Source organism: Peromyscus leucopus, chromosome 8a (assembly GCF_004664715.2).
Source record: "Peromyscus leucopus breed LL Stock chromosome 8a, UCI_PerLeu_2.1, whole genome shotgun sequence".
NCBI classification, from domain to species: domain Eukaryota; kingdom Metazoa; phylum Chordata; class Mammalia; order Rodentia; family Cricetidae; genus Peromyscus; species Peromyscus leucopus.
In genome coordinates, this window is record NC_051085.1 from 16,930,842 (window position 1) to 16,958,201 (window position 27,360).

Genomic DNA, 27,360 nt, shown 5'->3' on the forward strand with positions numbered 1-27,360 from the left:
TAAGATGCATCAACAATCACTTGATTTTTTTTTTTTAAGGATGACCTACATAGAAGCCAAGTCTTGCTGAGAAAGGAACTATTACTTGGGAAGCTGGACCAATGTACGGTGGGTGAGGAATGCCAGCCTGCCCAGTGCTGTATGTTCACAGTTCAGTTTGGCTCAGGATGATGAGGGTGAAAGGTGACCACATGACAACTATGACATCACATTGGGGTTTTATTAAATGTGATTTCATTGTGTTAATAACATCTAATGCTACTTTTTTCTTAGAGAATGTACAAAGATGTTCCCATCCAGTACTGATAGACACCTAAATAATGTACTTTTACTTATGACATTAAGTCAATGAACTGGTTTTTATTTAACTGGTACCTTTTTAATCACTAAGGGGAATAATTATGTCATCATAGAAATTCTAAGGTACAATGTGATTCATTTAGTAAACAATCACATTTGGGTTATTATTTCTATCAATCAATAAATACGTCAAAAAAATTGGATTGGTATTATTAGGCCCAAAACTGAAACGATCAAGTCAAAATTCTTATTCCACTGTATGGCATTTTATTGTTAACAAGAATATCTTAATGTAGCCTTGTTTATCAAAATTGAGATAAACATATCTGCTATATACTTTAAAATATATTAAGAAATTTTATGCTAATCATATTTATTTTCCAACTGCTTTTTTTTTTTTTTTTTTTTTTTTGGATTTCTCTGCATAGTTTTGGTGCCTGTCCTGAATCTCACACTGTAGACCAGGCTGGCCTCGAACTCACAGAGATCCACCTGGCTCTGCCTCCCGAGTGCTAGGATTAAAGGCATGCACCACCACCGCCTGGCTTCCAACTGCTTTTTATGTTGAAAGAAGAGTTGACTATGAAAAGCAAGTAAAGTTTTCACAGGACACACTGAGATTTGAACTTTGATCTGCCTGGGGAAGCACAGGCAGGCGACACTCTGTTTCTAAGTGACTGGAGGACAGCTGCAGCACACGGGACACTCCAGGTGTCTCTCAGGACAGCAGCAGAACCCAGCTGTAGTATTTTCATTTTCTACTACCCGAGAAAAGAGAAACCCACCAGCAGGCCTTTTCCAGTGGAAGTGTGGGGATCTTTCCTGAGATATCAAGGAACTTATTCAAAGGCATTCAGCTCTGTAGCCTTATCATGAAAGACAAGGTAGTAATGAGTTTGATGTGAAGATAAATCTCATTCTTTTTCTTCATATATAAATCTTTACTGAGTAGAAACATAGGGAATATTATTTTGAGGCATAATTTCTGCATGTGTGTCCACACACAAGTAAAAAACAACACTTTTGCCAATTCTTAGGGAAGGGATTTACAATATTTTGCTTTTCATGTGTTAAAAATTAGGACATTAAAACATATTTAAATTTTATGAACTTTCACAAATACTTAATCCTTTTCAGTAAAGTCTATTGATACTTTTTCTAAAAATAAACTTTTAACTTAAGAAAAATATTTTGCATTTATTCCCATGTTATGATACTCAATTAGTAAATATTTTTCAAGAATATTACCATGCCTTTCAAGGTTAACATTTAAATAATAAATTTTATGTATAAGATGAAAATCTAGCTTGGTTTCATTATAAAATACACTTAATGAGACAAGATGGTAGATGTATGCACATATAACACACAAATGAATGGCTGAAGGTTAGATATTATTAGTACCCATAATGCAAAAAAATCTTATTGTGTGCCAAAGTATATTTTTGTATAAGTTAAAGCTTCAAAGCAGTGCTGTTATGCACAATCAAAAGTGCAACATGCCTTGTGCACAAATTGTAAGTGTCGCTCACTTACATTGTTGATAGATTTATGCAAAGCCTCACCCAGAGAGTGCCGCTATGAAAAAAGATCACAGGAGAAAGGGGAACATTCAGAAACCGACAAAGAAAGATTAAAAAACGGAGTGTGAAACATACAACAGTAATTATAACATGCTCACAAAAACCAGTTCTGAGAAGAAATTTGATTTACAAGAATTTTAAGACATAGTGTAAATCATCCGCACACAGTCCCTAAAATTCTCTACTTACCTATACAGGATACTTAAGGTTAGAATATGAGAACCGAGTCCAATGTAAAAGAAGATGGTTACAGAAATGCACAGAGAGCTAAACTGTTCTAAAGTCTTCCAGACAGCTGCAACCTAACTGTTCATGTGCTGCACACAAATGGCTGTAGGGCATAGGTTTCTCCAGGGGGCAGATGAGAACAACAAAACCACCTGGATGTTTTTGTATCACTACTGCCTTGAGATAATCATTGTTTTTTAATGTCAAAGGGTGACTACGAGGCTAGAGATCTGGCTCAGAGGGTAAGCACACTTGCTGCTTTTACAGAGGACCCAGGTTCAGTTCCCAAAACTCACATAGTGGTTTACAACCATCTGTAACTCCAATTCTAGGGAACCTGATGCTCACCCTCTTTGGGACTCTAATGGCAGAAGCCCACACATGGTATACATACATACATGCCAAGCAAAATACTCATACACAGAAAACAACGTATTTTCACAAGGTTGACTATGCCTGGAAGACTAAGATATTCCAGAATGTGGTTTATTAGACTTGAATGGGGAAAGATACCACACCTATGGATTTGACATTGCAGGTCACTGACACAGAGCTATGTACATCACAAGACAAACTGGGATCTTCAAAAACCATGGACTGGATGTTTGTGTCCCCAACCCACAAACTCCTCTGTTGACACCCCGACATTCAATGGCATGGTATTAGAAGGTAGAAACTTGGGCAGGGATTAAAGTTTTACCCCTAGGTCATAGGAGCCTGAGTGGGTACTGTCCTTACAAAAGTACCCCAGAGACCTTCCTCATACCTTCCACTATGTGAGAGCACAGGCAGGTGGCGCTGTCTACAAACCAAGAAGCTAGCCCCTTGAAGTTGAACTTTCCAGCTTTCAGAGCTTTGAGAAATGTTGATGTTCAAAAGCTAACATTTACGGCTAAGCCGGGGCTACTGGTGCCAGAGAGTTAGTATGAATGGACCTAGTTGTAGGGCTCAGAAAGGAAAAGGCACGGGTGCAGGGAAGTGTCAATCATTCTAGAGAACACTCAAGGAAGGCTGAGGAAATAAAAGGTTGGTAGACATATGGACAGTAAAAGCCATCTAGATAAGGTCTCAGGTGGATAAGAAGATCACAGTGCTGAGAACTGAAGAAAAGGTCATCCTTTTCACAAAGGAGTCATGATCTTTGCGGACAGTTGCTTCTGTCCTTATTAGAGAAAAATTGAACTTGAGCAAAGAAACTGGAGAAGAACGAGAAGGAGGAGGAGAAAAGAAATAAAGGAGGAAGGAAAGGTGGGAGGGAAGGAAGGATGGATGGATGGATGGATGGATGGATGGATGGATGGAGAGAGGGAGGGAGGGAAGGAGGGAGGGAGGGAGGGAGAAGGAAGGGTGTCCCTGAATGTGAATCATCTGTCCATCTTTGGTTTCTCAAGGAGATACCCTACGCCTCACTGCTAGCAAGCCAGGACTCCTCCTAAAGCTGGTGGTGGAGTTGCAAAGCTTTAGGGTCAGGGCGGCTAACCCACTGTCTCCTTGTCTCTGGAAGCTGGGACTTCAGCTCCTGCGGCACTAGAGGGCAGAGGAGTAGAGAGGCAGCTGTCAAGTCTTGGGTCTCACTGTACGTGCCTTGCAGTTTGGAATCATTCTTTTCTTTCCTCCTTCTCACTTTGGGAAATGGAAAGCCTATCTTCTTCCTTTGCCATCCTTGTATGTGGGATGCATAAAACTTACTTAGTGCTACGGTTTAGATGATAAATGTCTCCTGAAAACTCATGCGATAATGACTAGGCTCTTAGGGTAGTGCTCCTGGGAGGTGGTGGAGCTTTTGAGAGATGTGGCCTAGTACAGAGCCTTATATCCCTGGGGACAAGCCTGTGAAGGTGAGAGGATAGGACTCCAACTCCTTTCTCATTTCCTTTCTGTTTCCTGGCCCTGAAGTTTTCTCTCTGACATGCTTTCAACCACTGACATTCTGGTACCACACCAGAGGCCTTACAAGTAATGGGTCTATGCAAACATAGGCTGAAATCTGTAAAACTGTGAGTCAAAATGGACTTTACACTTTATCATGATGTTGGATATTTTGTTATAGTGTGAGAAAGCTGACTAATCAAGTCCATAGATTTATGACAGGAGAGCAGTTTGCTCCAGGATCTGTCATGATAGAACCTAACTCCAGTCTGATTTGAATGAGACTTCAGTTTTTGACTTTAGGGTTGATGCTGGAATGAGATGGAATTTCGGGAGGATGTTGGGATATAATGAGTATATTCTCCAAGTGAGAACGGCATGAATACTGGGAAGCAGGAACGGTGGAGTCCTAACCTTTCATGGAGTAGTATTAGGAAATGGAGCCTTTGGTCTAGCCTTTAGGTCAGAGGATGCTGCCTTGTAAATGGGACTCCCCTTGGTCCTTCAACTATGTGAGGATTCAGTGAGAGGAAAGGCTCTCTAGTGGGCCCTGGCAAGGCCATTGCTGCAGACACCTTAAATTTCAGACTTCCTGGCCTTCAAAGCTACCAGAAACCAACCTCCGTTCTCTATTAAGGATGTGGTCTGTCGTCATTTGTTACTGAATACAAGCTAAACTGTAAACAAGTGTCCACCTAAGAATACTGTACAGACTAAGAGCTTCTATGAGAAATATCCGTCAAGCATTCTACATAAGATCCATTCCAACAAAACCGATGCCCTACAGAGCCATTGTTTTCAAGGGTCTTAAGTTTCTTTGTAAGTTTTGAGGGGAGTGAGCCATCACCAGCTCACAGAATGGATTCAGAGGCTTCAGTGTCAAAAGCCTACCAAATATGTAACGTGTTTCAAAAATTTCATTCTTTTGTTTTGTTTTGAACTTGGCGGCCCAGGACAGTCTTGAACTCACAGCACTATTTCCACCTCAGCATCTGGAGTGCTGGGTTGTGGTGAGAGCATTGTGCCTGCGGGATTTCTACTCCCAGAGGAGGAGTGTAAATCAGACTTTCACATGATTGAGGAAAAGTGAAAACAATCTTTTTAATACTGCATTTAATTAGAAATTTAGACCATTGTATATAAAAGGCAATGCTCTCAGGAATTGATTCCTGGTTCTTGTTTTTTTTTTTTTTTTTTTTAAATAACTTCTTTTGAACGTCCTATTTATTTATTTTGGGAGGACAAGGCGGCATGGCACCACAGCACTCTGGCAGAAGTCAGAGGACAACCTGCAGGATTCCGTTACCTATCTTCTACCACCATGTGAGTAATAGCATCAAACCCAGGTCCTCAAGTTTGGCATCAGGCATCTTTACCTACTGGGCCATCCCGCCAGTCGCCATTCTTCTGAAACTTGGTTTATTCACTGTTAAAGCAGGGCAAGGCTTTCCTGTGCGTAATTAGAAACACGGTGTTATGTACATTCTGAAACCCCCTCACTTGTAGCCTTTTAAGGAGAGAGACCCTGGGTAATGATTAATCACAACAGTTGACTGGACCGAGAGATGCCTGGGAGAACAAAAGCACACTGCTGGGTGTGTCTATGAGGGCATTTTTTACAAACAACCGAGTTTACAGGGGCTCCAAAACAATCAATAGCTAAATCTATCCATGGGCTGAGATGTTCGTAGAAAAACAGGAGGAAGAAAACTCTGGAAGGTGGGGACTAGTTGGGGAAGTACTCAGAGGTACACTACGCCTTGAACAGTGTACATCTTGCCTCTCTCTATTTCGTGGCTGCCTTATGCCCGCGTCAACATAATATTCCACCCTGCAGCATGCCCAAAGTAATGGACCCAGCTGACCTTGAACAAAACCCTCTAAAACTGTGTGGCAAAATAAACCTTTCCTCCTTCAAGGTTTTTTTGTTGCTGCTTATTTTTGTTGGCGGGGTTTTGTTTTGGTACGTGTGTGCGTGGATGTGCTCATGCAAACAGAGGTCAGAGGAGAACACCAGGTGTCCAGCTCTGTCATCCCCGGGCCTGCTTGCTTGGGGCGAGGTCTCCCACTGACCCTGGAGCTAAGATGACAGCGAGCAAGCCTTAGTCATCTGTCTGTCTGCAGCCCTCACATGGCCGTGGTTACGGACAAAGACGATGACCATGTTCTGGGTTTTATGTGGATTCTGGGGATCTGAACTCAGGTCCCCATGCTTGCATAATAAGCCCTCTCACCCAGAGTCATCTCCCCAGACTTCATTTTTAAAAAGTGATTTTTAAACTTAGCATCTAAAGTAACAGATTTCATTTTGCCATTTTCATGTATCTGTACAATACTGCTTGGTTCTGATCCACTCCCCTCCTGTCTCCCTCCCTCCCTCTGTCCACTTCTCTTGTGGTCCCTGGTCCCTTTTCTTCCCTACAATGTGCCTTTCTGCTTTCACTTCACATGTATTCTAGCACGCTCTATTGTTGCTACTCCCTTCTCTCTAGACCTCTTCGTCCCTCCTCATGATCGCCTTGCCAGTTCATCACACAGACACGTGCACGCACACACACCCTAAAATCTGGGTTCTGCACATGTCAGAAAATGTGCTATTTGTCTTTCTGACTCTGGCTAATTACACATAACAGTGGATTCCAGTTCTAGCCATTCCATCCACATTATCTGAGAGATGAATTTAGATCATGCCTATAATCCATAGGTATGTGTCTTAATTTCTCAGCTAATGTCCTAAATGAAGATAAATAAATGAATCATCAGTTTGGAACCACAATAAAATCTGCCTTAAGAAGGACATAAATGAATATATTTGTATAGTGGTATTTTAGGATTAAAAACAGAGAATGTGGTCAAGTGTTTTCTTTACAACTTTTTAGATATCATTGCAGAATGAGAACCCAGTTGTTTGATTTGCAAATTCTGATATATACAATATTCCAGAAGTGCAGCCTGAACTGGGCAATGCTGCAACCCTTTAAACCTGGCCTGCTAGCATACACCTGTAGGCCTGGACACTTGGGAGTCTGAGGGAGAAGGAGAACTTGAGCCCAGAGTTCAGATCAACCTGGGCAACACAGTGAGACCCTGTACCACCACCATCACCATCACCACCACCATCACCATCACTACCTCCACCATCTCCATGTCCACAATCATCATCACCACCACCTCCACCATCACCACCTCCACCATCACCACCTCCACCATCACCACCACCATCACCATCTCCACCATCACCACTACCATCACCACCACCATCACCATCTCCACCATCACCATCATCTCCACCATCACCACCACCACCACCACCACCACCATCAATCACCATCACTACCTCCACCATCTCCATGTCCACAATCATCATCACCACTACCTCCACCATCACCACCTCCACCATAACCACCTCCACCATCACCACCTCCACCATCACCATCTCCACCATCACCACTACCATCACCACCACCATCACCATCTCCACCATCACCATCATCTCCACCATCTCCACCATCACCACCACCATCACCACCACCACCATCTCCACCATCACTACCACCACCATCACCACTACCATCATCATCATCACCGTCATCAACAAGTTAAAATATAGTCATGGGATATAAAGAGGGGTCAATGTCTTAGGAATAAGTACTGAAGAAACACAAAGAAGAAAGGATGAAGAAAAGAAAGGTGGGTGAGAGGAGGACAGAAAGGTAAAACAGAAGAAGGATGACCTCTGACAACTTACTGCATGAGATTACAAAATAGCAAATCAGGGCTAGCAAGATGGTTCAACAGGTAAAGGTGTCTGCCACTGAGTCTGATGACATGCGTTCAGTCCCTGGAATCCACGTGGTACAAGAAGGGAACTGGGTTCTGAAAGCTGTCCTCTGACCTCCACACATGCACAATGCACATGGGTGTATGCATGTAATAGAAAAGAATAAAAATAAATTTAACTAAAAATGATGGTGATATTGCTTTGTAATACAAGCTCAGTCCCCAAAATGCCTGTGTTCAATACTTTCTGGCTGAAAAATGTCAGAAAGACTTTAGGGACAGTTTCCATTTTATTATGTAATTGAACTGACAACATCTTGCTGGGTGCAAAGCATAATAGAAGGATGGGGTAGTTTACTTAAGAAAATCTGCCCTTTTTGGTCCCTAAATAAGAACGTAAAAAAAGGTATACAGAAGGTCACTAGTAAGCTGTGTAAATGTGATGCCAACCTCTAGTAAGAGTTGTTTGCTTGTTCTTATTTCAAAAGTTTCAAATGATTTGACCTCACACACGCACATGCACACGTGCACGCACACACACACACACACACACACACACACACACACACTCTACCTTTTTAGAGCTTCATTATAAATTATAGAAACCAGACATAAATAGGCAGGCCTCAAAGCATTCCTAAGAGGGCAAAATGTTTCTACATATATAACAATTACCTTACAGAAAGCCTGTTTTGAATTCTATTTTGAAATTCTTCACCATCATAAACAGAAAGAAAAAGATTAATATATCGGTGTATTTTCAGCACTAAATTAGGAGTTGCTTCATGCCCAAGTTCTACCCTTGCTTGGTGATATACACAGTAAAGTCTATTTAATTACAGAGTTTACCATCTGTCCTTGTTTGGTGATGAGGTTGTCTAAATAAGTGGAATGTGCAAACTATTTTAATTAGTTATAAATGTCTTGGAAATAAGATAGATAGATGTAGAAACACCACTTTTTGTTTAGGCTATACTCTTCCAGTACTTAAGGCATAAACTCACAAGAGAACAAATCGCTCACTTGGGTAAATGTTTGTAGGAAATCAGGACATTGCTAATGAACATCTTCTGTTGCCCAGATGCCAACTTAGGGCTAGAAGCAAAATGACTTTACATTTTCAAAAACTAGCCAACCTTCCCATGGAAAGTCTATGTGTTCTGCTCAAATACAAAACTAAAAAATGATGAAATTTTCTCAGAATTTAGGATCACATATGCAACACATTGACTGAGCACAAATATGTTTCATATGAACATGTCTGTATGGTTTAAAACATTTAAAATGTCTAAGTTTGCCCCATGGAAAACAAAATACAGTGAGTTGACATGCAGTAGGTTGTGTTTGTCGAACTGGAGAGTGCCAAGGAGCGGAATGTCCCCGGGTGCAGACTACACACACTCTACCTGGTTTAAAAGGTCTTCCACCTTCTTCTGCCATGAGTCCCTGGCGGCGTTTTTCTCTCGCTCTTTCAGCTGCAACAGTTGAGACATCGCGGACTTTTTATCCTCTTCGTGTTGAAGCCTTAACTCTTGGCGAAGTTTAGAGCACTCTTGCCTATAATAAAACGGAGGCATTTGCTTTGGAAAGAGAGTCGTCTCCCTCAGTGAACGTTCTCTGGTGATTCACAGGTTTTCTAAAAGCTCATTTAATTCTCACGTCTGTGGGTCTGTGTCAGCAGGCTAACTTTCAGGAAACTGGTAGCTTAACCAAGGCCACTTATCCATCAACCATTGGAAGAACATTCATGAGAACAAATGAGCATTCTAGTTTCAAGTTAGTTCTCTGCATTTTTATATATTCAAGAAAAATAAATTTAAAGAGGAATGTGAACTCAAACAGAAAAAAAAAACCACCTCTAAATTCTCTGCATTTAATCATGAGAAAAAATAACTTAAAACCCCATTAGCACATCTTTAATAAGGAGCCTACAACAGGAACAATTCCTGCTCCTCTGTACCAGGAAGACCGCAATGCAAAGTCCAGTGTACCTAAGATTTTCAGTCCACTTTATCTCTAGGTCATGGGCCATCCTGTCCGCCTTCAGCTTCTCTTCTTCCTTCATGGAAGCAAGGGTTTCTTCATGCTGGTGCCTCTCTTGTTCTAGCTCAGCCTGAGGACCAGAAACACAAGTCCGGGTACTGTTAACACAGAACGGCATGCTAATACAGAACGTGCAAACCCTTACAGCAGCCATTGATAATGCTAACTAGGAGAATTAGTCAAGATATTTCAACAAAACACATGAAAAAATTCTATATTTTAATTGTTCTTTCCTTCATTTTTTTTAAAAAATCAAATATTAAATGGTTTAAAGTTACTTTATTAAAGCTTTTTTAAAATCATGAACATGTATCATACAGCCATGTTCCTCAAATTAATTCATATTCAATTTAAAATCAGGCCGTTTGTCCAAAGCCTAATCATTACATCTGTATACCATCAATATGATAAAAGGAATTCTGAGGAATTCAAGTTGACTGGATTTTTCCTTATGTCACTTGAAGTCACAGGCCCATGTGTTATGGTAATGACACAGTACGCTAGAAATCCTTGCAGATTAGCATAAATCAAGTGATTCCCTGGAGCTGGTGGCTAGAGGTAACTATCTGGACAAAACCTGCCAACTACAGACGACTGTCAGTGCTGTGGCTGCTCAAGGGTACGAGGCAAAAGGAGGCAGCAGTCAGGCCTTTGATCACCATGATGGACATTTCTAGATAGCTCTCTGGCTGACAGCACAGGATAGAGCAGTTTTGTTGTATTCATATTAATGGTAAGAAAAAGAAGTCACTATTGAAATTCCCATTCAATACGGTTCACTTGTCTAACAAAAGGTAAATACTAAAAATTGAACCCAGGCACCTGTTCTAGAATACTATTCATCTTCTAGGAACCATTTTTTTTTCCATAACAAGTAGCATTCAATAGAGTAGAATTTAAGTGTTTCTTATTTAAGGAAATTCTGCATTAAGATTTATTTTTAATTATGTGTATGTGCACATGAATGCAGATACCCTCAGAGGAACTGGATCCCCCCTGAAGCTAGAGTTACAGGATGAAATATACTAAAGTCAGAAATGGGGCTGGGCGGTGGTGGCGCACGCCTTTAATCCCAGCACTCAAGAAGTAGCCAGGTGGATCTCTGTGAGTTCGAGGCCAGCCTGGGCTACCAAGTGAGTTCCAGGAAGGGTGCAAAGCTACACAGAGAAACCCTGTATCAAAAAAACCAAAAAAAAAAAAAAAAAAAAGAAAGAAAGAAAAAAAAGAAAGAAATGGGGTATATACCAAAGTGAGGTACCATATAAACACACACACACACACACACACACACACACACACACACACACCCCTCCCTCCATGTGCAACTTTCAACTAAATGGATTTACCAACTTAAAATACCTTCTTCCTTTTACTTTTGCCATTATAAAAAAATGCCTCTTAATATGAATTAGCCATTCCATTCAGCCTTATGTGAAAAATTGCTATCACTGATATTATAGGCAATGTTTGGCATCACATACATTTAAATATGTTGCATAATGCAGTAACTCTAAATAGACTTATTCTTTGTCATATTAGCACTATTATATCATATAGCCACTAGAGAAAGGTAAGCAGAAGCCAACTATTTATGTTGTCATAGATTTCAAAAATAAAATGCAATTGATATTCAAAATGCACTCAGTTATTCCCTAGGTAAAATATGAATAGAATCTTATATACACAGCATAGGAAGTGCAACAAGTGTATACACACTTCAAGTGTCACCAATTCTAAACTCAAAGCTAATATTGTTACTAAAACCAACACCAACTGAGTGTTTGTTGAGCAATGTACTGTGCACAGCTTATCGCTTTTAATTATAACTGTGCTATGAAAAGTATTATTATGCTGCGCTCTGCTTTATTAAAGTGTCAAGGAGGAAAATGCATCTCTGTCCCAAATGATGCAGTAGGTGGTGGATACAGAATTCACTCAGGACCAGCCCTGCCTGACTATGGAGCCCACTCTCCAGATCACCAACCAAGGAGGATATGAAGACTCCTTGTCTGCCGTCTGCCTAGTTTTACAGGTTCTGAAACTTTGCTATAGTTCCCAAGAATCGGAGGGGAAAGGTCAGGCCTTCTGAGACTCTCGTTTCAGAAGAGAACTCTTGTTTGCTATATATGAAAGCTCCAGCTTCTACCGGGAAAAGAATTTGCACATACTAATTATCCTGGATTTAAACATGTTCCGTAAAAAGCTTTCCTGAAATCTCAGCCCTTACACTCAGTCTGTCTCAAGATACAACCTTATTTGGAAACAGCGCCCATGCAGTTTTATTTACTCGACATGAGGCCATATGGGAGCACCTGAACCCTTAATCCAATATGACTAGCACACTTGTAAGATGATAATGTGGAGACCAAAATGATGTGATTAAATGCAAAACCATTTCTGGGGCTAAAGTAAGCCGCAAAAAGGGGAAAGGTTCCCTCTTAGAGACATAGAATTCATCTTAGACTTCTAGCTCTAGAATCAAGAGATGATCCATGTCAGCTGTGCTCAGGTCACAGCATTTGTGTTACTTTCAAATGGGATTCCTAGAAACTAATGCACTAGTAACATACAACGATGCTTACATAGGCTTTAAGCAAAGTGGTCAAGTTCTATTTTCATATTCAGACATTTAGATTACAGTAGAAATAAGCAATTACCTCAACATTTAAGAGGGCGTCCTTGGTCTCCTTCAGCTTGCCTTTTGTCAGGTCTAGTTCACTCTGAAGCCTCACTTGGGAGTCCTGAAGACTAGCAATGAGTCCTTCGGCAGATCCAAGACCTTGTTCACTTTTCCTTACCAGATCTTGAAGGCGGCCAATCTGTGAGTGAACAGAGCATTTTTAATGAACCATACAGTGGCAGAGCAGTACCAGCTCACGGATTGAGAGTTTTGTGTTATTGTTGACTTAACTGAATGGATCCCTGCTTCATGAATTTGGAAGAAGCACTTAGCCATGATAATCTTTACCATTTGCTATTTTGTTTAAATACTATGTTTTTTTCCATGACTACACTTCCCCCTTTCCAGGACCATAATGCAAGGACATGGATACAACTTCCCTTGGGCTCTTGGTGTAAAGAAAATTCCTGGTTATGTCAGATAATGAGATACCTATGAAAAGAAACTGATGCAAGATGAAAATTAAAGATAAAAAATAAACTGTTTGAAAGCTTTCTTTAAAATTAACCATTTCTATATCAAGTCAAGTCGCCGCGCTATTTAGAAAGGCAGTGCATTTAGGTCAATACTGGCAAGCTCTTAAGTATATCTTAGAGAATCAACTGTTTTTTTTTTTTTTTGTGTGTGTGTGTGTGTGTGTGTTTCCATATAGAAGTCGCCTCGGAAAAGAACCTTTGAGTTGGAACTAGAAGCAAATGACAATTTGTTGACTGGGATTACAGAAACCCTTTAATTAGAAGGGCCAAAATCATAGGAGGAAATACTTTAAGAAAATGCTATGAAGTCAAAACGCATTTCAAAAGAACATGGACAAGATTTCTTTTAAAAATACATGCATATTTTGCTGGTAAATATTTTCTTACAACTATACATTTCACAAAGGAAAATATGAAAACTGTCCTTCAGCGCCCTGTGACACACACTCCTGTTTAGGCACACAACCTCCCTGTTCGGTGCAGGAATCTCTATGTGTGTATAATAAATGCATCTGGATGTGGTAGTGTGCGATCTTGCGAGCTTGTTAGTGTCTCTAAATGGTCAGCAACTTTGTAAAATGATTTAAGAACTTCCCCCCTTTTCTGTGTTCTAACATATTCATAGCCAAAGAATTAAAAATTTTAGCAAAACTTCATCCATTAAATTCTCTGAACCTAATGCCTGTCTAGACACACGGTGGGCTATTTTCTTTTGTGCTTATTACTGGCCTGGTAAGTTGTTTAAATTCTTTGAGTCATTTTAAAAATATGTATTGTCATAAAAATACATACTCCTTCCTGATTCTTAAAGGTTAATGATATGTTCATATGTAGCATCTATTTACGGTGGTCTAAAACTTCATCTATCACTGTTTTAACACCCATACTCTGTATTCTCTGTTGCTTACTTGTGTCCTCACAACTTTTGGTGCTGACCCAGTTTGTCAATAGTTGTGCATGCAGTGGTAAACAGATTGACTGTAAGGAAGACAGTGCTAACATCTGGGAGATGGCTGAGCTTAGCAGAAGTCTAGTCGTAAGTTCCGGCTCTGCCAATATGAAACAGCAGTAATAATCCCCATCTTGTGGGCTTACTTTAATAATGACATTCAAGGATCCAGAGAAATATATTAACCAGAAAAGACAGAAGGGATAATCCATATGGAAAGAACTGAGCCAGGCATAGGGGTATATGCCTACAATTACAGCATCTGGGAGGTTCAAGGCCAGCCCAGGCCACATAGTGAGGTCAAGCTAGCTTGGGAACTACGGTAAGATACTGACTTGAAAATTTTTTTTAAGGAAGCACTGGAGAGATGGCTCAGCAGTTAAAAGCACTTGCTGCTCAAGAATCCAGTTTCAATTCTCAGCATCCACAAGGCAGCTCTCAACTGTCTATAACTCCAGTTCCAAGGGACCTGACACCCTCTTCTGGCTTCCACAGTAACAGGCACACATGTGGTACACAGACATACATGTAGGCAGAACACCCATATATACATAAATTAAATTTTAAAAAATTTAAAAGGAAAATAATAACCAAGTTTAATAATATGGAAATATTTGTCCACAATCTAGCAAGTTTTCAGTTGATTAAGTATTACATGACTATAACATATTTAAAAATTTATGAAGAGCAGTATTATAAGTAGCACATGAAGAATAAACAGAAATTGTTAAAGAAATAAAGAATTTAATTAAAGAGGAAATAGATATTTAAATAAGCAAAAACTTTTTAATTGTGCATAGTTAAATGTAGTAAAATACAAAATTGAAGTAAGCAACAATAGCTGATAGTTTTCTATGAGTGTAATAAAAAGAGTTATGTTCTCCAGCCCTCATGTTCCTTGAGAACATACAACAACTGTTGTCTGTCTCTGTCAAAATCTCTTTTGGCATGTGGAAGATCTACTCTCCTTCCCCATTAGTGTCCTGTGGTCTCAGCAGGAACTCAGCTTGATCAGACACTAACCCAACACAGTTGTCTCATTCTATATCCACTGGGGATGATTGAGGAGCAGTCATGGGGATGAACACATCATTCATAGAGATCTTAGACTGTTGAAAGGAAAATGGGTCTCCTAGTGATGCTCTTTTATCAGCCATACCATGCCCAAAGGAATGCATGACTGAAGAATAAAGTCCACATGAAGAACGCAAAGAAGGCAAATCCAAGAGGAGACAAAGAAACCCATTCCTAGGGTAACCAATTTTAGTTCTGAATCTATTCTGTTTGAAGCTGACATTATCCTGGGACCTTCACATCACTTGGTTGGTGTATTTCCTTTGTTCTTCTGTTGGTTTGCACTGGAACGTCTGCTCTTTGCAACCGAGATGGAACAAGCTAGATTCTTATTATTATGACCCCCTCTAAGGGAATACAGAAGGTAGACACCTCCCCCCTAGAGGCCCTATCTATGCACGTGTGCTCTTCTCCTACCCTTTCTCTTAGAAAGTACAGAGTGAACTTTTATAAATGATGACTATGGACATGAGTGTAAGCCTTGTCCCTGAAGTAAGCATCCACATGTTTGTGCTCAGCATCTTCTAGCAGCCTTCTACTATGCTAACAGTCAAAATAGTTCACGGGGCCTCTGTGACACAGAGGCTGCCTAACTCTCCAGCTAGCTTGGCAATCTTTTTTCTTTGGTCTTTGTATTTGTTGGAAAGGTAAAGTTGTGTGGTCCTGATGGTTAAATTGAGCTAAAATGTTATCACTTGGACTGGAATTTTGATTTTACCCACTTAGTATGTGGCAGAGACAAATTCCATCACTCTTCAGTGACTTAGTAACTAGGATCTACTGCCCTGGCTTGTATAAAAGATAGAGGAGAGAAGAATAAAAATCAGTGCCTGGGAAACTACTCTATAGTTGTTGTAGCACCATATATACACTGGCATTCCTACAGTATCTTAAAACATCCCATGCGCCACAGCCTTTGCATAATATTTCCTCAATTTGTCATCCTGTCCAGCCAGTCAATCCCTTATCTTCCTTTCGCAGTATGCACCTAGCTAGACTTATAAATGCCTCATTCTGTGAAACCCCTCATCATTGCGGGACCACGTTAATTGCCACTGCAATCACAGTGTGTAAGAGCTCTTTGTATGTAACCAACCATCCATTATTTACTACATGAATGAATGAGCCAATTACTAAAATACTTCATACACACTTACTGACTAAGGAATCAAATAGCTTTAACACCTCAGTATGTAAGCATTTAACCTGTAAAGAAACCAGTACCTCAGCTTTTCTTGACCTCACACTATTACCACGCCACTAGTAGGCCATGTGGTTCCTCCATGCAGAAACAGACAATCCCCACAGGCATGTAAACAGCTCCAGAGCATGGAGAGACACAGATGATGTTATGTGAATTAGAAAAAGGACTTCCTTTCTTTTGGGAAATAAGAGTTCTATGGAAATCTAAGCTATTTCTGAATTTCTCCTATAAACAGTGCTGACATTTTCTCAATAATCCTTTATTATTTACTTACATGGTAAACACAGAACTGAAGCTACTGTCAAAGGGCATGTCCATCTGAGGCTCCCACACAAGCTGCTAAGCCCTTTCCAGAAAAAGTACGTGATTTCATATCGCCCTCGGCGGCTTCCGGGTGTTTATCTCTCTCTACACTCGGCAACACTGCATGGCCTCAATTTTTTATCACAGTTCATTTTATGGTCATGCAGTGGCATTTTACAGATTCCTAGTTCTTAATTTAGTGAGGTTAAAATTATTTTTCTTGTTTCTGTTTAGTTTGTACCAACAAAACAGTGGTGCCTGTTTTCCTCACTGTTTTGTAAACACTCTAAAGGTAGACAAGACATGAATTTGTTTGTGCAATTTATCAACCATTTACATTTTCCTTCTTCCTTTCTTTCTTAGGCAGAAGTTCTATCTTTAATTGAGAAAGCAAACAGGTCCTGCTGTGGCCCCCATAGAGGTGCACTGACATTCAGGCCGCAGGAGACAAACAAGGCATGTGCTACCATGACTTAGAGAGTTGTGGCTGAGTTCCTAACTCTGCTTTCACATCACTGCAATGGGGGCCATCCAGAGTCACTGGTGGATAGGTGCTAAAATTCTTAAGAATTACTCCTTATAGTTTTATACACTTATTTATATTAGAACATTCATAATATCGCCAGTGTTTCATTTCTTCCCAGTTAATACAGTTACATGCATAATAACGTGGTCATATAATCTGTTTTCACTAATGATTTGTGAATAGTTTTTATGAAAACCTTGGTTAACTGGGAAACGTGGCTATCCTTCATTTTAAGTTCCTAAGCTGACTAGCAATCCTCTCCCTGGAGATCTGAGTCAACAGGACAGGAAAAAGGCTGCTGGTCTGAAGGGATGCCAAAGTAGAGATGGGGAAGAGACACTCGGGAAACCATAATGACGTGGCACCAGAGCATCGCCAGGATACTGAACCATGATTGAAAATGCAGCCAGGAGAAAAGTAAGGTACACATTTGCTGCAACTCTTCTCAGAGAAGTTCCAGGATGTAGGTTGGGAAAACACTAAGACAAGCCATTTAGAATTGAGAGAGGAAGCCTGAGGAGCCTGCCTGAGAAACAGAGGGTCACTAAAGAGCCTTCTAATGCATATAGGCTGGTAACTGTGTGGATTCTGATGAGCAAGTGCATTGGTGAAGTCGGTGTGGATTAGCTAGGGCAACAGAAGACAGACTGGGCTACCATCAGTATCGACCATACGCCTCTATCATTCTCCAAGGCAGTGTGCTGTATTTTCTCTGGATAGACATTTAAAACCAATCCAAGAACACCGAGTGCAATCTACCGCCTGCTCAGGGGCACATGTACCTTTTGCTGTGGCTTCTGTGGGCACATTTGGAGTAATAGAAAAGTGGCGTGAGCCGGCTGTGGGGAGAGATGAGGTCAGTGAGGAAGGAAAAGCTGGCAAGGCTCTTGAGAAGGGCCAAGACAAGAACTGAGTCAGAGAATTAGAGGGGGCTCACCCAAGAAGCCACAGAGGGATGAACTGGAGAGAAAAAGGCAAATATTAGGGAAGCATTTAGCAATTGCCTCAATGGAGACAGAGGAGGAACTAATGTTGCAATTTACAAAGGTCTTTGCATATATTTACTTACAATTTTTTTTCAACTTCTAACTTTTTTTTTAATATTCTATCCTTAGCCTTTTCTTTCTCGGGCTAAATAATATTTTCATATAAATTTAACAATTTGGTTTAGAAGCCAGTATCTGGGACCTTACAAAGTTTTTCTCTCTCTAAAATGAGGTGCAGTGTAGAGAAGACTACATTGCTAACAGTTGCTTCTGGGTCACCTGGTGAGGTCTCCGCTGCTTTGCAATCCTCCACAAAAACACTGGCATTTAATGTTTTTGATAGTAAATGTTTACTAATGGGACATAGACACAGTGTTAGGAAAAGTCAGCACCGAGTCAAGATCTTTGGCCAGATCTGCTGACCTACCTACACACTGCCACCAGATTAAGTTACTACAAAGCGAATACGTAATGTAGGCGATAGGCCTAAAGAGCTCTTGCCTCCTGATTGGCTGAAGCCAGCTTGTCTTCCAGCACTTGCTTTAGGTTTTCTAGTTCTAGTTGAAGCTGATTTTTATCCTCTTCCAGACTCAGTTTCTCCTTTTTATATTGTTCCTCCAATTCCTTAGAAAGAGAAAAAAAAATTAAAAATTAGTATGACTAAAGAACTATATATACTTTAAGATTCTAAGAAATGCAATCATGTTAAATATTTTACTTTTCAAATTATCTCCCCTTATTAAAAAAAATCACAGTTAACTGTGATACCATTTAATAACTAAATGGAGTAGATCAAATTATTCTGATATAGCCATTAGATAATGCTTTTAATCATGAGTGTGTGTCACTGGCCAACCTATCCTAGAGAATCAGAAAAGCATGATAGAAATGATAATTTGGCATGATAAAGCAAACAGTCTCTTGAGTTTTCCATTCTTTTATATTAAAATACAAAAATTCCTATAACTTTTGCGAATTCACTATTCAACCGTGGAATGTAGTTGGGAATTAACCAGAACAAAATGAAGATAACTGGATTGTAAAATCAGTTACAATGATATCTACTAAAGAACTTACCTATTTTCCAGGCATGCTACTTACAACCTGGGCCTCACAGACAACAAGATGTGGTATGAAGGCTGTCTTAATAACCCATAGTACTAAATAAGGAACTACCTACTCATCAAAATTAGATATATAGAGAAGAGGGATCTAGGCAGGGAACTGATAAACTTTGAGAGAGAACTTTAGAAAGAATGCAATTCCTAAGTGTATAAACTGACACCATAACCACTCCACAGTATGGGTAAGAAGAAGGTTTTTATTTTAGTTGTAAGAGAGAGAACAGCCAGAGGCATCTGTTAGAGTCCAGGACACAGAGAGAAAGAAGTAGGCTGAATATGGCCAGCTGACTGGGCGTGGCCAGGGCTATCTGAGAGATCGGGGAGAACAGTAGGGGAGAGAGAATAGAGAAAACATAGTAAGAGAAGCAGGGGCAGGAGGAACAGAGAGAGTGAATAGACATGCAGGAGCAGAATAGCAGGGTTATAAGGAGAAGGAGTAGCTGGGAGAAGAGAATCTCGAGCTGGAGGGAGTTGAGGGTAGGGGAGGAGGTGAGAAGGGCTTGGATGCTAGCTTGGACTCTGAAATGTGTAACAGGTCCTTGTGATACTGAAGGAGCCCGGGGGCCAGAATGAAGTTGGATATGCTCTAGGCACCACAGGTAGCCATGTGTCCCTTCTGCCAGAGGTAAGGGAAATGCTCCTTTTGGAAGAGGGGAATCAGCTTCACAAGTTCCTGAGCAATGCTAGCTTTTCTAGCTTTTGCTAGAAATCTTCCTTGAGTCCAGGCTGAGCTCATTTCTGGATGTACTGACTTTCAGAGATTGGGGGATAGAGTTTCCTTTGGACCTGACACTAAGTAGAGTTTGGAGAGCACACCAGTTAAAAATAATGGCAGAGTAGAGGGGAACAGAGCATTCCAGGCAGAGGAAAAGGAATGTCTAAACACACAGAGGTACACACACACACACACAGAGACAGAGACAGAGACAGAGAGAGAGAGAGAGAGAGAGAGAGAGAGAGAGAGAGAGAGAGAGAGAGAGAGAGAGAGAGCTTGGTAAGAGCACTCTTTTCTACAGTGAGGTAGGTGAGGAGAGTTGTGGGAAGGTTGTGTTAGCGCCCTCCATGACACATTGGAGTTGGATGATATTCTAGGAGTAGCCACAGGCTTGGATATACAACTGGCACCTAGCTATGGTTTATTATGGTGAAAATATTTAAATCACAATCTACAGAGGGAAAGGCGTGAACGAGGAATCTACAGACACTGACTTCCAAGGGCCCTGCACACTGCGCATGCTCCGAGACTCCTCTAGCAAGCCGTGACAACAGCAGGAAATAAAATCTGCAGGGAGGCTCCCGAGAGACTTGGAGCCCAGGTCTTTTTCTCTAGGGCACCCTCTTCCAGTGTTCCAGGAGGAATGTAGGTGGTCTGCATTTTTACACTATTGGTACATACAGTTTAAGCAGGCAAGCTTTTCATCTTGGGGGATGATGACACCCTTCTGAAACCCCAGTTCCTAGGGGCCAGCCAAAGACTAGCCTGTCTGAGGAGAGGAGCCTTGGGTTCGATGTCATCTTTTCTGTACAGGTGGTCCCTGCACTTTTGTCAAGATGGTGAACTATAGTTATGGTAAGAAATGCAATCCTTTTGCAATAAGTAAGGAACAGAGAGGTCGTCTAAGCTAAAGACTCTTTATTTTTTCACTTTCAGAAGCATATTCATTAGTCACTAAGCCCTTTAAGATAATTCTTACCTTTTTTCTTTTATTGAAAAGAGTGTTTCCCCTCCCTCTACTCCTCCCAGTCCCTTCCATCCAGATCCACTCCTTGTCTCTCATTAGAAAAAAAAAAAAACAAAAACAAAAACAGGGGCATTGGTGGCGCATGCCTTTAATCCCAGCACTCGGGAGGCAGAGGCAGGCGGATCTCTGTGAGTTCGAGGCCAGCCTGGGCTACCAAGTGAGCTCCAGGAAAGGCGCAAAGCTACACAGAGAAACCCTGTCTCGGAAAAAAAAAAAAAAAGACAAGAAAAAAAAAACACCAGACTTCTAAGGGATAATAAAACATAACAAGATAAAACAAAAACTAACAGGTCAGAATTGGACAAAACAAACAGAAGGAGAGGAGCCCAGGATACCCGCTGTTGGCACACTCAGGAATCCCATACAAACACTGGAAGCATAACGTACTGCAGAGGACCTGGTGTAGAACCCCGCTGCCCTGTGCATGCTGCCTCAGCCCTCGGGAGTTCAGATATGCATTGACCATGTTGATGGAGAAGACCTTGTGGTAGTCCACCCCCACCTCCGCACCTTCCATCCCCTCTGGCTCTTACACTTTTTCTGCAGACTCTTCTGAGGAGTTAGTTCCCTGAGCCCCGAGGGGAGGGATTTGAGGGAGGCATCCCATTTAGGGCTGAGTGTTCCAAGGTTCCTCACTCTCTGCATAATATCCAGCTGTAGGTCTCTGTGTTTGCCCCCAGCGGCTGCAGGGGGAAACTTCTTGAATGATGGTTGAGCCCGCCACTGATCTGTTTCCCCTCAATGTTCTTTAAAAAAAATTACTTTGACACTAGAGAGAGGCCGTTCTGGAAGGAAGCTGGTGTTGGCGGCTTACACACTTAGTATGTTAACTGGGCAGCAACAAGGGAAGCGGGCAGCTGGGAAGAAACAAGCTAATTGGATAAGTGGTACAGCTATGGCAGCCCAGAGTGTTTCTCTGGCAAATCCCTTCCAATAGAAACTTTCTCTCCAGGAGCCCAGGAGCCGCAGGAGGTAAGCAAAGTGTCACAGGTGTGGTGAAGGGAAAACTTTTGGGATTCTCAAAGGCTCCTCCCCAGCTTCATAAAAACAGGAAAAAATGGCTGGGGCCAGAGCTCTGACCAGCCCGAGTCTCTGAGACCTGTACAGCTGCCTGCAGCCCATGGAGAGAGCGCCTGCTCCAGCTGCAGCTTGGGGCGGGAGGGGGCTTTTTGTAGATACAGCTGCTTCTGAGTCATCCCTGCTCCCTGTAACACCCCATCCATGCTCCTGCTAGGAACCCCAATAATCACGCATCGCTTCCTCAACTTGGACACTGGTATAATTGTTACTTTGGTCTGTGACAGGCTCCCTTTCTGGGGTGAGCGGGTGTGTGTACTGCTTCCCCAAGGAAACCTCCAACACAACACAGAGCTTCTGAAGTGCTCACACACAGGAAAGTCCAAGTCATCTTTCCAATGGCAAACATGTTCGGAAACAGGTTTTAAGAACTGTAAGTGGGGTTAAGCAGTTAAGAGCACCAACTGCTCTTCCAGCAGACCCAGATTTGATTCCCAGCACCGAGTGGCTCACAACCTTCTGTAATTCCAATTCCAGAGGCTCCAAGGTCCTCCTTTGGTTTCAAAAGTCATTGCACACATGTGGTACACAGATACATGTACAGGCAAAATGCACACACATAAGATAAAAATAAACATATTTTGTAAACAACCACACGTGGGCTAAGGCAGGTGCCCACTGCATGCATTAGTGTGGAACCCTGGGCAGGGCACAGCTGCCTCCTTAAGCAGGCCCAGGACCACACAGGGATGGGACGCCTGTACCAGCACAGAGAAAATGGCAATCAGTCATGAGAAGGAGTGCAATCATTTTTGTCTCTGCCTAGATGGACACATATCAGGTCTGAAAGAAATAACATTCTAACAGAAAAATCTTACTTAAATTTTTAATTTTTACAGCTTGAAATATTTCTTCCAGTATTTATGCCACAAAATGAAGGGGTATTAAGGCAGAAAAATCTAAATTTGCATTTTATCTATTCTACTTAATCAGGTCCATGGTTTTGCAAAAATCATCTAGGCTTATTAAATATAGTGTATACTTCCTAATAAAATGACACTAATCTCCAAGTCATGAGTATGAAGGGATATGCCACAGAAAAATCACTTGCAAACTATAAGGGGCTACTATATAAATCGTTAGCGCCCTTATGAAGAAACACCTGCGTGGGGGTATTTAAATGCCACACGATTTGACAGACCCGAGAGCCAACCAATTCTTACAAACTGCATGTGACTGAGTACATCCCCTCATCAGTAAGCAGGGGGCAGCAACCAATCAGCTGTCAGAAGGGTAAATTGGGCCGGGTGGTGGTGGCGCACGCCTTTAATCCCAGCACTCGGGAGGCAGAGCCAGGCGGATCTCTGTGAGTTCGAGGCCAGCCTGGGCTACCAAGTGAGTTCCAGGAAAGGCGCAAAGCTACACAGAGAAACCCTGTCTCCAAAAACCAAAAAAAAAAAAAAAAAGAAGGGTAAATCGGAAAAAACATGTGAAGCCTAACTGCAGAATTCGGGACATGACACCAAACACCCGCAACATTATTGATCCCCACAGCCAGGACATGGCTAAGTACTCAACAGCTGTTCTCCCGTGGTCCTTACAGGTTCCTTACAGGTGTGATAGGACCGATCACACCCTCCTCTGTCAGAGAAGGTGGCGGAGCCGCAGCGTAGGGTCCACGCCACCACGGCTGACAAGCAACTCGCTAAGTGCAAAGGCCCAGGGGTGGCAGACAACTTGCATTCCCTACCGTGCGCTATTGGCTGCCATGCAGTGCCATTCACAAGGTGATGACTTACGAAAGGAAGGAAAAGGAAAACATAAATACGTGAATAATGTTCCCAGGGAAGCTATCTACTAGAAATAGATACAGTGGTGAATTAAGGCTTCCTGCTTGGTACAGTTATCGCATGATGAAAAAGCCCCCGATCAAAGAGTGTTTCTGTTACGGCTTGTATAAAGTACTCTGCCCTAAAATAAACCATGCGCCCACCAAGAACTTCATGTAAACCAGGTATGGTGGTGCACGCCCTTGGGAAGGGGCGACAGGAGAAAGACAAGGAGACCAGGCTGAGTTACACAGTGAGGCCGTGTCTCAAGAGGAGGACAGGGAAGAACTTTCACGTTTATGGATGTTACCACTGGAGCCATGATTTAAAGCACGATGACAAGACAGGAGCCTTGAAATTCAAGCAATTGTTCGTCCACAGTATGGGTCATGTTGGACCATCACCAAACCCTCACCGCTTTCAACCGTAGTGGTGAACGAAGTTTCCACTCACCATTTGCAGCTTTTTCTTATCTCGGCTTGCGTTGCTGTGGACAGCCTCCATCGCCATGTGGTGCTTCCAGGCTAACTCTTCTAAAGTCTTCGAATGGGCCTCGTTTAATTGGGCCACCTCGCCTTCCAATCTGTTCTGCAGGTTTTTAAGCTCCATCTCATAATATTCTTGCTGAGTTCTCTTTGCTTCGTTTACTTTCTTGAATGAAAACACAAAGAGATTAGGAAGCAGCACTCCTTCTTTGCTTAGCGCTATCAATGTCTGAGCATCTTAGACATATGTGGACTGGCATGAACGAGCTGCTTTGGGATCGAGACTTTGAAACCTTACAACTGGTGCTGTCAGAGAGTGGCAAGGTGCCTGAGGCAAAATAAAATATGTTAAATCAAGAAATAAAAGAAACTGCCAGGAAGGCCATCACTGTAGCTCGCGAGGCTCACAGCTGGGTAACAGTAGTGGGCACATTTCTCCCCCGGTGGCAAGCAGAGCACTTTTTGGTACTATGAAAGCTAGCCAGCAGGGATGAGGCCTCCCAGTGAGGACCAGCTTGATTTCTGCATGTCCTATGACTCAAGCTTGCGGGGTGTCTTCAGCAGCAGGGTCTTACCATTACGTTTGGGGGCATAACTAAGAACAATAGTGACGATAGCAGGAATGTTTTGGGAATAACCATTTGCTTTCTGAGTGGATTTAAGACCCATTCCACAAGACAGAACTCACGTCGGGGCCAAGAACCGGTGCCTGGGCCCTAGTGGAAAACCTACTCCTACTACTCTGTTAACTAATATTGTATTAAGCTGTCTTCCACATATTTATACCTGTAGGCCACTGCAGCTCACTTCTCAGCAGAGAAGCTGCTTTTTGCAGTAGATAGGGATTACTATAGACAGTCACATCACAACGTGCAGAGAGCAAGAGGCTGGGGAGTGCTCGGCCCTAAATGGGACATCGACGCCACAATCCCTAACCCCAAGGCTCAGGGATCATCTCAGAGGAAGAGTCAGAAAGATCAGCCAGGGGTAGCGGAGGACTCCTTTGGAAGTGTTTTCTGGCCATTATAGGACCACTGCAAACATGCCCTTACAGGGTCACGGCAGATGCACAAGGCCTACGCCAGAGCAAGCCAGCCAAAGTCCCAGCATGAATGGGGAAGAGGCTCACACACTCCCACCTCTGGATAGGAGCTGCAGGCAATTGATGGCTGATAGGGGAAAAGAGACAGTTTGCTTGGGATGCAGTTCTTAACAGGCTGCCATGTTCCAGTGGATGGCCCTGCACCCATACACAATTCACATACTCAATGGAAGCATTCCATGGACTCGGGTTTAGAAAGAGCTCATGAATTTGAGAGGAAAAAGTGGGAGAGGTGTGGGAAGAGTTGAGAGGGGAAAGACTCGATCAAAACACATTACAACACAATCATGTGTGAAATGCTCACACAATAGTTGTTTTTACTGCTAGGAAAATCAAAGGAAATGGAGTGGGTAGAGCTGGAAAATTTACAAGTAAGACTTGAAGGCTAAAGAGGTAGAAGAGAAATGAGAGAATGTGAAATACCATGGTTAACTGTGTGTGGGAGGGGGGAGGTACAAACAGTGCAATGTAAGATTCACCAATGTGGTGATAACTACAGACGGGGAAACTGAGGCAAACCCAGATCCTATGGCATGGTGGGAAGAGAAGGTAGCATCAGATGGAGGAGTGAACTGGAGTGAGCAACAGATACTTCTAAATGTATTTAAATACTGAGAGGAGAAGGGAGAACATAGCCCAAACCCACGCTTGTTTTGTGGGAGAAATAATTAATGGCTTTCTATGAAACGGTCCAATAAATAGGCAGCAACTGTGGTCTAGAGGACACATTAGTGTTTAACCTAGAAAGTCACAGTGCTGCTCTACGAATTTTCACAATTTGATATCTGTCATCTTCTTTTTACTTCTGTAAAATCCTCCTAGAGTCAGACATCATGTTATGGGCCTGTAGTCTTAGCTCCTGGGGAGGCTGCCATGGAGGATTAGACGTTCAGGGCAAAGGTTAGCTGAGACTTACAGACCCTGTTTCAAAATAAAAAGTGAAAGAACCTGGGACTAGAGTTCACATGCACAGCATGTCCCTAACACATTCAAGGCCTGGGGTTTATTCCCAGTCCAAAAAGCAAAAACCCAGACCAGAAAGAGAGGAAGGAAGCGGGGTTGGGGGAAGGGAGAGAAAGAAAAGACAAAGAAGCTTCCTGGGAGTGTATGTAATAACATACTTCATTTGTTTAAATTTAAAAAAAAGTGTGTTTAGGGGGCTGGAGAGATGGCTCAGTGGTTAAGAGCACTGGCTGCTCTTCCAGAGGTCCTGAGTTCAATCCCCAGCAACCACATGGTGGCTCACAACCATCTGTGATGAGATCTGGTGCCCTCTTCTGGTGTGCAGGCCTACATGCAGACAGAACACTGTATATACAATAAATAAATAAAAATCTTTCTTAAAACAGTATGTTTAATATGATAGTTAATAAAATACAAATCCCAACGCAGTAAGAGTTAATTCAATTTCTGGCTTAAAATAAATTGAAATTCTTAGACTTTTAGAAAATACATTATTACCCAAATATTTGGAATGCATACATAAAATTGCATAGCCTCCCTTCAGACCTCCCTCCTCAAAACAAACCAGCACAAAGCAGACAAGAACCATATGGCTCCTGTGCAGTAAGAGTCGGGATTTGAACTTCCCTTCCCGTCCTCCCGGTACCCATCACCATACCTTCTCCAGCTCCAGCACCTGCAGCTTCTGTTCTTCATCCAGACTCTGTGTTCTACTTTGCAGAAAAGCTCTTTCCTCTTCAAGCTGACATAATCGCTCGTTGGCTCGGGATTTTTCCGATTCTAAATCTTTAATTGCAACTTCCTGGGTCATCTGAGTTGCTCGAAGCATTCCGATATGACCTAGAAACCGTCCCCCACAAAGAAAATCTCCTTAATTTTTAAGTCCGTTGACATGAAAGTGTCTCCAGTGACATTAACTGGACTTCATGCCCTAGTGGCCACACGGCTCTCTTTGGCTTCCTCGCGGTACAAAGGGAAATGTTCACCATGGGACTGTCTTAGCCAATTATAATCCTCTAAAAAAGAAAGTCTATTTTCACACCTAGTGCTGCTTCCTTGTATCATTTCACCTCTTAAAAAAGGAGAAGAATGCAAGC

At 42.0% G+C, this 27,360-nt stretch overlaps 1 protein-coding gene across 10 annotated transcripts in view; it reads right to left on the minus strand.

Moving 5' to 3' along the window:
- The window catches only part of Fam184a (family with sequence similarity 184 member A), a 133,941-nt gene that overhangs the window by 33,807 nt on the left and 72,774 nt on the right, over positions 1 to 27,360 (minus strand). For 7 of the 10 annotated variants that reach the window (XR_005090249.1, XM_028868371.2, XM_028868375.2 and 4 more), the window contains exons 4-10: positions 26,922 to 27,103; positions 24,167 to 24,364; positions 18,503 to 18,625; positions 12,461 to 12,622; positions 9,752 to 9,873; positions 9,167 to 9,317; positions 1,837 to 1,878 (exon numbers count right to left, since the gene is read on the minus strand). Coding sequence is in view for 9 of the 10 variants with exons in the window: in XM_028868371.2 (XP_028724204.1) it covers positions 1,837 to 1,878; positions 9,167 to 9,317; positions 9,752 to 9,873; positions 12,461 to 12,622; positions 18,503 to 18,625; positions 24,167 to 24,364; positions 26,922 to 27,103 (980 nt within the window). In the remaining variant the exon portion in view is untranslated. The remainder of the gene's footprint in view (positions 1 to 1,836; positions 1,879 to 9,166; positions 9,318 to 9,751; positions 9,874 to 12,460; positions 12,623 to 18,502; positions 18,626 to 24,166; positions 24,365 to 26,921; positions 27,104 to 27,360) is intronic. The other 3 variants (XM_028868376.2, XM_028868373.2, XM_028868369.2) reach the window with 1 other exon arrangement.